General features: G+C 46.2%; 1 protein-coding gene across 8 annotated transcripts in view; it reads left to right on the top strand.

The window, feature by feature from the left end:
* Positions 1-12,305, top strand: part of RNF220 (ring finger protein 220) — a 196,305-nt gene that overhangs the window by 156,914 nt on the left and 27,086 nt on the right. For all 8 annotated transcript variants that reach the window (XM_080603398.1, XM_080603399.1, XM_080603403.1 and 5 more), the window contains 3 exons: positions 7,693-7,789; positions 8,823-8,909; positions 10,608-10,663. In XM_080603398.1, the coding sequence (XP_080459524.1) occupies positions 7,693-7,789; positions 8,823-8,909; positions 10,608-10,663 (240 nt within the window). The remainder of the gene's footprint in view (positions 1-7,692; positions 7,790-8,822; positions 8,910-10,607; positions 10,664-12,305) is intronic.

The raw sequence follows: 12,305 nt of genomic DNA, 5'->3' as shown, positions 1-12,305 counted from the left end.
GGAAAGTGGCTAACTGCGTTTGACACACGCCAACTCCCTGCCTCCACACTGGATAATTGCATTGTCAACTGTTCAGCAAAGTGGCAGGTGACACTGCAGCCGGATTGATTGTCCTAGCATGGAGGCTCCGAAGACTGTCAGCTACCCAATCGATAGAGTTTACACAAGACACCGTGACTGCATCTGTAACTAATTTCAGTTTGAAACTCGCAGGATGCGGCGGTCCCTCTTTCCTGGCCAGTTGTTCTTGGTTGCTTGCATCCTCTCCCTGCCCTGGAAAGTTGCTTTCCCACTGCAAGCACGGCTTTATTTCTTGTTTTGGGGCTGGAAGTGGAGAAATCAATGGCCTGTTTTGTGGTTTCAGAGTTGAGGGCATTGCAGCACACGGCTAACTAGCAGCTCCAGTTTTCCAATCAATAGGCTGATCAATTGATTAAATTAACACTGATTTTTCTTTCTTCTTTCCAGCTTAGAAAAGAATTAGTTTGGGGGAAGAGCATATGGGTTTGGCCTGTGAAATTTAGGCCTTTTTTCCTGTCTTTTCCCCCACGAATACAATCTCTGTGCTCATCATTATTTAAAGCAAAGTACACCGAGGCCCGCCGCTGGCAGCGGCCCGCTGTAAGCCAGGGTGTTGCTTTCAGCTGTTCGCCAGCCTTGCTGCTTCATGCTTGGCTGCCTTAGAAAAGTCATCCTCCAAGCTCTGCCGTGCTGCTTTATTATTGGCAAAGTTGCGACATTCCTGTGATCCCTGTCAGTGGTGCTTATTGATCCGGCGATGTGAATCTGCTTAGCGATTCAAGATTACTTTAATTCTCCCTCTTCCTTTTTTGTTTGTTTCCACCCTCTCCCCAGGGGAACAAAAGCTTTCAGATCCACCTTTCTCTGGCTGTGGAAAACGAGCCGTAGCCGCAAGGACTGTGGCTGTTGCTGCTGCTTTTGTGCTTCAGCTTTGGGTTTTGAAGAGCAGCCTTTGAGATCGACGTGAGGCTGTTCTCACCTTAGAGCATCGCGCTGGCTCCGAGCTCTGGGAGGCAGCTCCGTGTGAGTTGCCGTGCCGGATCAGCCCTTTGGTCCAAGTGCATCTTCCCCTTCTGTAGCCCTGGTGGTGTACAGAGAGGTATAAAAGAAAACTGCTCCTGGGCAGCTCTCTGGTGCTGTGCAGGGTGGAGGAGTCTCTTCCCCGAGCCTTGCAGCAGCTGGCTCTTGTCCGTATGGCAGAACTTGCCTGCCCTTTGTTCAGCACGCTGCTGCAAAATGATGTTAATGGTCATAAAATTATACGGCCCTTTCTTTAAAGGCAGCTGTTCCTCTGATCTGTTAGCAGGGACTGCTGTAAGCGTCCAAGATGCTGCTAAGCAGTCAGCTCCGCGGGAGCTAACAGGCGGCCTCAGATGGATGCATCTGCCTGCTGTTTCAGGGGTGCGCTGGAATGACGCAGTCGGTGTCGGTTTTCCAGGTAAATCATTGTCCCTCAAAATGGATCTGGCTCCAGAGAAATGAAACCCTTGTCCCGCGAGCAGCTTTCATGGCTTCTGAATGTCGTTTTTCCTGCAACCGGCTGTGAAAGTTGCTCGAAGAAGTATTCTCTCCCTGTTTGTGTTAGAAAAGATGGGGGAACAATTTGACTGCCCAGAAATATGGCTGGGGAAGTGTTATGAATCTGGAGGGCTGCTGTTCAGGTTGGCCTCATTCTCTGCCTTGCTCTTGCTTTCAAGAACCCCTAATGGCTGTTTCTTTCTTCCCAAATGCCTTTTAAAATAAAACAGCATCCGTGCCATCTTGTCCTCTTAGTACTAGTTTGGGATACTTCAGCAGCTGATGAAATAAACCCAGTTTAGAGCCATTCTTGGGAAGTGTGTGTGAGGCCTGGCCGTGTGTCTGCATAAACTACTTTTATTGCCCTCATTGTTTTTACTCTGCAAGAAGCCAGCAAGTGACATTTCGTTAAGAAAATAGAGTGAACGTGCTGGAAAGGGAGGTTGTGCAGAAGGGGGTTACTGCAAGGAGTGTAATTAGCAGAGGCTACAGTTCTGGAGATTTATAGGAGGCTTTTTCTCTTCTTTCCTGAACATGTGCAAATTACCTGTGAGCAGAATGAATGTCTCTTCCCAGCCAATACAGGCCCCAGTAGAGCTGCATGCCGAGATGGATTTGGATTTAGACCCACTTACAGATTTTTCTTTTAGAAATCCAGAATGTTATGTATTCCCAATTCAGATTTGAACCTTTTCTTCCTGGGGGCCAAACAGGAGAAGCACTATTCAGGTGAGCTTGATCCCCTGCATGAGCAGCATCTCATAGCTGCTGTCATAGCAGTGGTGCAATTAATACTGCTACTAATGCATCCGTTTTGTTCCTTGGTCTTGTTTGGAGTGAGGGTTTTGGGACCAGCTGTTCTCTTTATGTTTAATTGACTTATCTGCCCAGGTAGGAGTTAAGGAGCAGAGATGGGGCGCAGTAGGTCTGTGCTTTCCCAGCTGCGCCGATGAAATCTGGCTGAGGGATTTGGGTCTGCCTTGGTCTGGCTGTGTTACCTTGCTGCTCCTGAGACTGCTGCTCTCTGTGTGAGCTCGTGTCTGCGCGAGAGCCAGCAGTGCTGCCAACACCTGAAGCAGCATATGTTGTCACTTTGACCATCTGCTGCCGAGCGTGATGGAGAAAAGGAGGGACTTCAATGCGAGGCCCTTTTCTCTGTTCTGTTCTGTGAATCTGCTTATATATCACGTTAATGACTCTCGATCTTAGCTTGAGCTGCCATTCACTGAAGATGTGTTGAGATGGCCTGTCAGCTGGGGGATTGCACAAAGGAGGCGAGATTTGAGAAGCAGTGCAGAGGTCAGAGAGGATGCTTATGCGTAGGGGACAGCTTAGGAGAAAGCAAAGCGCTCTGAAAACTTAGCGCAAAGGGGAAGAAAAGGATTTCAGGTGAGATTTATCTGCAGCCATTATTAATCTGTGCATGGAAGGAAGTGGGAAGCGTTTCCCTGTCTCCTTCAAGCTCAGCTGACTCCTGTAGCCTGTGGGTGTCTGCAGCGTGGTGGTGGTGAAGAGGCATGGGAATTTTTTCTGTTTTTCAGAGCTCAGCTTCTCTGTTTGAGAAACCCTGTTGCTTGTGTAGAGTACGTAAAATTTTCAGAAACTGACTTGAGTCAGAGCTCAGGCGGACTGCTCCGAGGCCAGCCCAAGCAAAGCTGTGTACACAGTGCTGGAGGGTGGCGGGCGCTGTAGGTAAGTGATCTTGATAGGTACATTCTGATTGATGGGGGAGTTTGTCTCCCAAACTGTCACAGGGTTTATAGAGGTGCCACTCAATACCAGTGCTGGAATTGCTTGTCAGAGCACCTGGCTGCAAGAGCAATGGGGATTGGAGACAGAGCTGTAACTTTGTTTTTTCTCTGCTTAATGGCCCCAGCGTCTGACCTGCCTGCTCACTCCTGTTTGTCTGGACCTTAAGGAGGCAGCAGGGATTAAGACTGTCAGAGAATTGTGCTGCTTTCGCATCAGGAGGCTAATTGTATCGGGGCTGGCAGCCTATGACAAGCGGTTGCCTCCTACCAAATGCACAGCAAGAAAAAAAAAAAAGCTCTTTCAACAAGGAAATGAAAGCTATGGGAGAATTTGCATTTTTGTTTTAATCTGAAAGTAGTATTTTCAAATTCACATGTGGAATTGTGTTCTTTAGGCCATAGGTGACTCTGTGTAAGATTCGCAGTTGCTTCTATGAATAACAGCCTCAGGATCGCATCTCCTGTGAATTCCTAGGTCAAGCTTACAACTTAACATTCAGTTGTCAGATTTCACTTTATTAACACGTTGGGATAAAGTTCTAGTCCTGAGCATTGACCTCTGGATAGCGGCATTGGTTTTAGAGGTCTGCTCTAGGCAGCGCTGCGGATGGCAGTGAATTACTGCGCGTCCTTCAGAAGCTGAGCCCTGCCGAGGAACCCAGAGCACGCTGCTGAATTGCAAATCACCCGTGTGTGGTGGTAGAGGGTCTTCTGGAAGCTCCCATTCTCCTCTGGTGGGTCTGAAATAATGCCATCACAAAGGCTGTTTTATTCTTTGACACTCTCCATGCTCTATTTTGCATTTTCCTCGCTCCTGGATGGTGCTGTAGAGCTGCCGGCATGAGCTGAAGTTCTGAGCCCTCCTTACACTTGAGCTGAGTTAGTGAGAAGCAGGTGTGATCCTATCAGGCCTTCCTTGCATTTAGTGGCCCTCTTAATCCATTTATAACAGCACTTGTCCAGAAATCTGGTTTGAATGAGCCTGAGATGAATGAATAATGTCAAGCAGTTCAGACGTCAAATATTTGAACAGCTGCGTGGGTGTTTTCACTGGCTTTGTGCATGGAAGCAACCCCAGGAAGTCAGACAAGGAGGGTCAGGTTGAAACTGTGGCACCAAACCCCTGCCCCTTGGAACTGGCCTCAAAACCCATCCCTGCTTTCGGTGATGGTGTAAGAACGAACAGCCTGCCACCAGCCCTCATACAGGTGACGTTGAACTGAGCTTGGCATTCTCTTCTTTCATGTTCTCTTGCATGCGGTGGCCGTACTGGGGCTTACAGACCTTTAATTCACGTTGGAATCATATTTGGTGAATATCTTTTCCTTTTTTTTTAAGCAGCCTCTAAAGTCGTAAAACCAATAGCACAGCTTATGTTTAAAGTCTCTTGGTACACAGAGGTTACTTTGTTTAGCATACAGTTCCTGGATCAGTTTTTTTTTATCATGTTGCAGTGAATTGCACTTGGGGTGATGTTCAAAAAAAAGTCTGTATTTGATATAAAGATAAGTGTTGGATCACCTTATTGTGACTTCCTTAGGCCCTGGCCTAGGAGTCCCTGTTTGATCAGAAAAGAAAATTTGCCCTTTTCCTCCAGCTCATCTTAACCTGTGAACTTCTCTGTTATGCGCTCCTCTCTGATGGAAGTACTGTATCAGAATATCCCAGTGTGTATCTGTCATCGTAGCGTGTACTGCCCAAACCCTTCCCCTGTACCTGCCTGTGTTGGGCAGGAGGGATGGTACCCTGTGGGAACGCAGTCATTTCTGTTTCAGAGCTAGATTCAGCAAAAGGTCTGGGGAGTATTACTGTTACAGACTCATAAGGGATTTTCTTAAGTACGAAGATTTTGAGAGCAAGGACACTGGGATTCTGAAGGCAAGGTGCCGTAATATTTGTAAATTGTGTCGCAGTAAGCAGGTCGTCTTTTCTTAAGCTCTAACCATAAACCACTAGTTGGCTTGGGACACTTGGGAACGAAATTGATGGAAAGATGCCTGATTTCTGAGTGCTTGGCATTCTTGCAGGGAGACGCACGCAGGGAGCAGTCCCATTTACATTCAGCCTTTTGGACCCCCTTCCTCCCACCGGGCTCCAAGTGTTCATTGTCTGGCTAACATTCAGATCACCTCCGGGACTGGCCAAGTCACAGCTCCAGCTTTGCATGATTTGTGTTTCCCACAGCTACACAAGAAAAATGAAGACCTGTGTGTCCAAAGTTTATGGCCTTTGAGAAGTGATGGGCTAAAGTAATGCCAGGTGCAGGGGATGGTGTTACAGCAGGTTAAATGCCAGGCCTGTAAATTACCACCCCGGCGCCCCCTGCGACTTCTCAGGCGGCTTTGAAAGACTATCCAGCTTCTTTGACAGGTCTCTCTTAGTACTCTAAATCTTCTCCCAAACGTTGTGATGAACTGAAGGCTTTGAGATTTACTGGATGAGCCATCGCAGCAAGAGAAGGCAGCTCGTGACATATGTTGGCTGGCCGTGTGCGGCCAGCAGGCTCGCGAGGGCTCTGGAAGAAGGCTGCCCCGCTGCCACTGCCCTGCGAGCACGGCTCCTCTGCTACCTGACACAGAGGGTGGCTGCTGCATTGTCAATGCTAGTTGTGTTAACCTCTGCTGAAAAGTAAGGCTGGCAATTACTTCGAAGGAAAAGGCGGTTTATGCTTCTAGGAAAGGTTAGTCTTAAAATCGTTGTCATGCTGCGGTTATCACTCGTTAAGGACCTTCTTTATATTCAGGGAAGAGAAATATCAAATCCATATAAACAAATTTTATTGGGGGCTTAATGAATCAGTGAGAGCATCCCTTCCTAGAGAGCGCCAGTAAAGCGCTCTGTCTGCGTGGTGTCCTTGGAAATCAGACCTTCGCCTTGCCGTGCTCTCTGCACAGATGCAGACTGTTAGAAATACAGCTCGCTTCTCTGGGCTGGGAAAGTACAAGTCCGCTGCTGACAGTGCGAGGTTGTGTAAGCATGCTGGTGGGAGCCCAGTGCGGAGAACAAGCTCAGCCACCGCTCCTAAGGCCTGGGAACATCCTCTTTCTTCAGCTGTGCACCTTGTATTCAGTATTCCTGCACTAACTGAAGACGACTGTCTTCTGCACTTAGAACCAGGTTCGCAGTGCAGAAATCTACCAAAGTTAGGGCTTCCTCTGCCTTTCTCATTGAGTGTTTGCAGGTGGGATGTGCTCCCTGTTCTGGCCACAGATTTAGGTCACCAGCTGTCTGGATGTGCCAGGTCCTTCACACTCCAGCAGGTGCCCTCTGTCTGTCCAAGTCCTCTGTCCGGAGAGTGGGATGCGAAGTGAAGGAGTATACTAGAGGCAGCCAGAGTGAGCAAGTTTTTGTCTACATAGGTTATGTCCCTAAACAGAATTGAATTGCAAATGAGGACCTTGCACCACCCTCAGATTCAGGAGACTTTTGCCTAATTTTCAGTCTTATGGGAGAAAGCACATCCCATGTTAAATCACATAAAGAGTAAGTTTAAGGGTTCCCCTTCTATTACTAAATATTGGGAAGTAAATACCAAGTGAAGGTTCATCTCTGTAGGTGCTCGCACTCGGATTCAGTTAAAGGAAATCTGATTACAGTTGGTAATAACACAGTAAACAACGTGTGTGAGAACCAAAATAAATTTATATATTGTTAGAAAGTGGCACATATTGCACAGTTCAGTCTTGGGTGGAAGTGTTTGCTCGTGCTTACCGCTGGAGTTGTGACTGGACCCGTACCTGATCCGCCCTTGTTAGAAGTGCAGGCCTCCTGTTGACTTGCACTGGAATTTGTTCACATAAGAAGTGTTTGTAAGGGGCTGTTAATCATTGTGCAGCCTGATCTTAAAAACTGGTTTGCTTTTCTTAAACATTTTCAATGGTTTTAAAACAAAGTCAAGTCTGAGGGGTTTTTTTAATGGTATTTCTGATTGTATCTTAGCCTCTGCATGCCCTCTGCATCTGAAGTAAGGACTAATTCAGATCGTCCCCGTGGCCTTCTTTTACATACTAATAGTGTAGCTTTTGTGTTAACCGCTTCTATGAAAAATCAGCCTTCTCTATTTTGCTTCAATTCTTTTTCTGACTTTGAGTGAAAAAGCTTGTAGTGCCTTCAACTTACAGATAACTTGTGTGGAGAGCAAAGGGTCGAGAATATTTTTCAACGTCCAATGTTGAGGGGCATTTTAGAGCATAAATTCTATCAAGTTAGCATACCTGTGTTTTCTGTGCAGTCTTCAGAAAATAGTCTTTGTGTGGGCCTTGGAGATGGTACCTTTTGTGAGCATGTTCAGAGTAAAGGGCGGCCTGCAGACTGGTGCTGTCCTGATGTCCTCAGGAGAGCCCCTTCACTTGGTCTCCAGTTCAGTTGCTCACCCACATATTCTGTGTTTTTTTTTTTCCAGGTTCTGGGTTTATCATGTGCAGTGGCAAGGAGAATCCAGACAGCGACGCTGACCTGGATGTGGATGGGGACGACACACTTGAATACGGGAAACCACAGTATCGTTTTTTGAAAGGCTCTTACTGAGAGGGAACCTAGAGGTGCACCTTCAGCTACCTCTCATACAGTGCTGCTCTGGGTAGTGTTGGACAATGTGTCCAGCTGTACTGGAAATGGCACCACCTGCCCCAGGTACCGTGTTATTTGAACTAATGGGGATTCCCAGTTGCTCCCTTTGAGAGCCTTCTGTTAATGCAGCACAAATTCAGACCCAGTTGGTGAAGTCTGTATGAGACATTGCAGGAGATCAAAGTTACTTTTTCCTCTAATGTCTATTTCATAAGCAATACTCATTACCAATCTCTTTTCTCCATCCAAAATTCTTCCATACAGATAGCTTTTCCTGCTCTGTGGGTAGGAATTTAGTTTCTTTTCCAAGCCACCCACTTGATTTCAGGGGCTTTGTGCAGTAGATATTTCAAGAATTATTCACCTGCCACTGTAACTGAGAGACTGAGGTTTTTATTCCTTTCATTAGACACTTCATGTGCAGAACTGGCATTAAGGGCAGTTTTCTGGAACTTCTCTGTCTAGGAGCTAGACTCTTCAGACACAGCTTTATGAATTCTGCCCTACAGCAGCTGTGTAGCCATCGAGGAGGAATTCCTGCAAGGTTATTAGGCAGACATTGACTTAGCTGTGATGAGAGGGAATGTGTAGCTGTAAAATCAGATTGTGGTGAGATCTCTACCAGCCTTTAACACTGAAGCCCGAAGCCTTATCCAGTAGAAAATTTCTGTACCCCTAACAGAAATAATGGAGTTGTGCAAATTACACTTGCAGAGCTTGAGGAATTGTTTTTCTCTTCTAAGAGGCTGCAGCATCATGTTGTTGTCTAAGGACTTGACTGTATCTTTTCACCTAAAACAAAACTTTTATCCAGAATCTAAATCCATCCAAATGGATGCCAGCACCTCTTCTTTTGACATATCTGTTTCCAGTTGGTATGAATCTGTTCTGTGTCCTAACCACCTTAGAAGCCCTTCCACTGTCTGCAGCAAGGCTGTATGTTCCTTAACCGCTTGTGCTCAGGTACACAGAGGCAGACGTTATCCCTTGCACTGGGGAAGAGCCAGGTGAAGCCAAAGAGAGGGAGGCGCTCCGAGGTGCTGTTTTAAAGTAAGTGCTGTGCCTTTTGAATTTGCTTTCATTACATTTGGGGAATCTTGATTAGCAGAAGGTATCCATTCACTTGAATGCAAAGGTCATGATGAGGGAGACTTGCAAAGAAGCAAGTGTAATGGGTGGGTCTCCATCTCTACCCACGCAGCCTCATAAAGCCTAGCTGCACACTCGCCCTCACCCTAGCCACCACACCACCCAGCCACTGCTGTTTTCTCCCTGAAAAGTGCTGGACAGGAGGTAAATTCTGGCCATGGGGAAACTGCTGTACCAGGGCTTCGTGCATCATCATGCTTCATGATGAGAAGTATCCTTTCAGTAGTAGTAGTAGTGTAACGTGATGCCACGTGAACAAGATCTGAGTCTTGTTCAGTGCATCAGGAGTCTGGCACCTAGAGTATGATTTCATTGCATCACGTTAGTGTTGCAAGGTACACAAACTAATCCTGCATGCAGGTCTGGACAGGATATGTGCTCTGGCCACTAACATTTGTGGAGAATGTAGGCAGACAGCATTCAGTGCACTTGGGGAAGCATTTCAGGCAAATAAAATGAGTCTTAACAGGGAGCTAGGATTGCTTTCTAAGCCCTCTGCCCTGCATAAAACAGGGCTTAAATTACCCCTCTATCTCTTTCACCAAGTGATCCTATGAGGTCAAGGTTGAAGTGATTGATAGAGCAGTGAAATGAAGTTTTCTTACTGCTTAGCCTGTCACAAACACTAGTTCAAAATTAGGTTCCACTCCATAGAAATGTGTATTTGCCACTCTGGATCCAAACCATTGATCCATTCAATACTTTGCTAACAGTGTTAGTCCATAGGCAGTGCCTCAAAAATGCAAAAGCTCCTTCACAGTTAAGAAAGGGGTATTGTAGCAGGAGGATATCTGCTGTGGACACCTAATGCTTAGTGAGACAACGGAGGACATGAGGCCAGGAGACCTAGTTCCTTTGTGTGATTGGACCTAAGACTTTTTTTTTGCTGTTTGCACAAAGTGCTTGAACATCTTCTGGACTCATGATGTTTCTTGTAAAAGCGCTTTGAAATTCTGGCAGCTTTCTGTAGAAATGCAGTAGGTTAGCTGATATCCTGAAGCGTAAGCCAACGTTACATTTTGATTGCAACTGTCACAGCTCATAGAGCCGAAATGTTATATGGCCACTAGTATGCAGGCTGCTGGGAAAGTTCCTTTCTGTTACTGCCTCTGTTACTGGCTTGCAAGGGAGTGGACAAGGTTAGGAGTGGTCTGCACTTCAATACTGGTGTTCTTCAAAGGAGAAAATGGAAAAGATGGGACCTATGGTGGCATACAGTTACTCCTAAAGCAAGAAGCTAATGGAATGTGGAGGATTTCTGTTTGCCGGTAAGGTTTTCATCTTTGAAGTTGTGTATTCAGGAATGATCCTTGTGTCACAGGTGTTACTTGAATCCTAAGCCTTCAGTCAGCATCACAACCCCTGTGTGATTCAGCAGAGGCCACAGCTAGAAGAGCAGGTTGGGAGGTCACTGGTGGAGATGCAGACTAGCACACAAACGCCTCCTGCAGCAGGCCAACTGCTCACATTTGATGCCTAGACTGGTGATTAGAAGTGCTGGGAGAGATGTGTGTGGATTAGGGAGTGGAAGGGCTGGCTTTTCCCAAGCAGCAAGATCTTCATATTTAACCTTCAGCATTCTGTCTTTTTCTCTTTTAGTGGTGGCACACCCAGTACTCGAATAACACCGGAGTTTTCTAAATGGGCCAGCGATGGTGAGTGTTAAATATGTAAATTATTCTGTATTCTACAGGAGAGCGGGTATTTCATATCTTCTGATGGCCAGTAATTATAGTTACAAATGCTCTTGTGCAGTACCAGCAAATACATATGTACGTACTGTCACATTATCTTTTTTGTAAATTTATAGCACAGCTAACTATAGTCAGTGGATGGATCTGGGGGAGATCCCAAAAATGCAATTTTAAGTGCTACAGTGATAGAGATAGGGGTTGGATTGACTTGCTTGTCACTAAAAGACAAACTACTGTATCACAGAGGGAGCCATCAGAGCTTGACTATGTAATGTTGTTCAGCTGCTGGGGGTTTAAACTATGTAGGTACCTGTTGATTTTTTTTTTCCCAGTTGCTTTATCATCTTCCTTTCTTTAAAAGGGGATGCTAGAGGCTCTGGGATTTATCCTACCTCATGACCTGTAGTAGAGACTTCTGAGCAAACAAGTAAATGTGAAATTATAATTCATGTTATTTGTAATTCAAATTATTTGAAAGCTTGTAGAATTAATTGGGGAGTGGGGGTTAAACCCATTCAACTGTTGCTTTGTTTTATTTAATGCCAATAGCACTGGAAATGTAAACAGCAACCCAGTGGAACTATGAGAATAATAAAACCTGGCGCTTTCCAGCTGTAGATGCCAAATCCATTTCCAGAGCTGGGCAGTGCTGTTCTAGCTCCCTCAGGAAGGGAACTGAAGCTCAGCGACCTGAAGAGACTTGTCCCAATGATTCTGTTCCCTGTTCTGTTACTGTAATGCTTTGGGCATTTGATTCCCAGCCTTTAAAGTATCTACAAGACGTAACTGACTGCCAGTGGAAGGGGGGTGGGTAGAACCAGTTTTGCCAAGGGCATGATGATTAAATGAGGAACATAGGATATCTATTGCAGGCATTTCCTTCTGTGGGGTAGGCAATCACATCTGTTTTCTGTGATGTAGGAGCACTTGCTTGTAGGTGTGTTCAGCTTCAGTAACTACAGCGACAGCAGTGATGAGGAAGCAGCCCTCATGGCGCTCGCTATGAGCTCTCTTTCCTTCATACCTTTTACATGAGGCAGTGGTGCTGAACCTGCAGCCCAGAGGCTGGCCCCAGGACTTTTCATCTGGCTCATTTCTGACTGTTATCTTTGCTGAAGGCTCACATCCCCTCCAGTGTTGGGAGGAGCCATGGGACTGCTGCTAAAGAGTAGAGCTATGAGCAGACTGTTCTGTCGTACTAGTTACCTGGCATATATATTTTTCTCCCTGTCTGTGTCCGAAAGGTCTTGGAAAAAGGGAGAAGCTGAGAGCAGGGTTTGGGCTGGCTAAGTTTGCTCCATACCCACCTTTCTGGAAGAACACTTTGTGGCAGCTGCATCAAACCTTTCTGATTTAAATCCTGGCTTAAGCAGCTGACACACCTGCAAGGGTCAGTCAGGATGAAGTGAAGAGAGGTTGGGTATTGTATCCTCAGCCCCAAATCTTAGAATTATGCTGTCCAGATGGGGGTCTCCCTGCCAGACAGAGATGGGTCGTATTGGTCTTCTCTCTTTCCAAGAAGTGACATGAAACTGACTCTGTGGGGTCCTCTGCTTCTGAAACTGTAACTCGCTGAGACTGTTTCATCTCAGTGATCAAATGT

The sequence above is a fragment of the Anser brachyrhynchus genome (genome assembly GCF_964034855.1).
Source record: "Anser brachyrhynchus genome assembly, chromosome: 8".
Taxonomy (NCBI): Eukaryota; Metazoa; Chordata; class Aves; order Anseriformes; family Anatidae; genus Anser; species Anser brachyrhynchus.
This window is presented reverse-complemented; position numbering and strand designations above follow the sequence as displayed.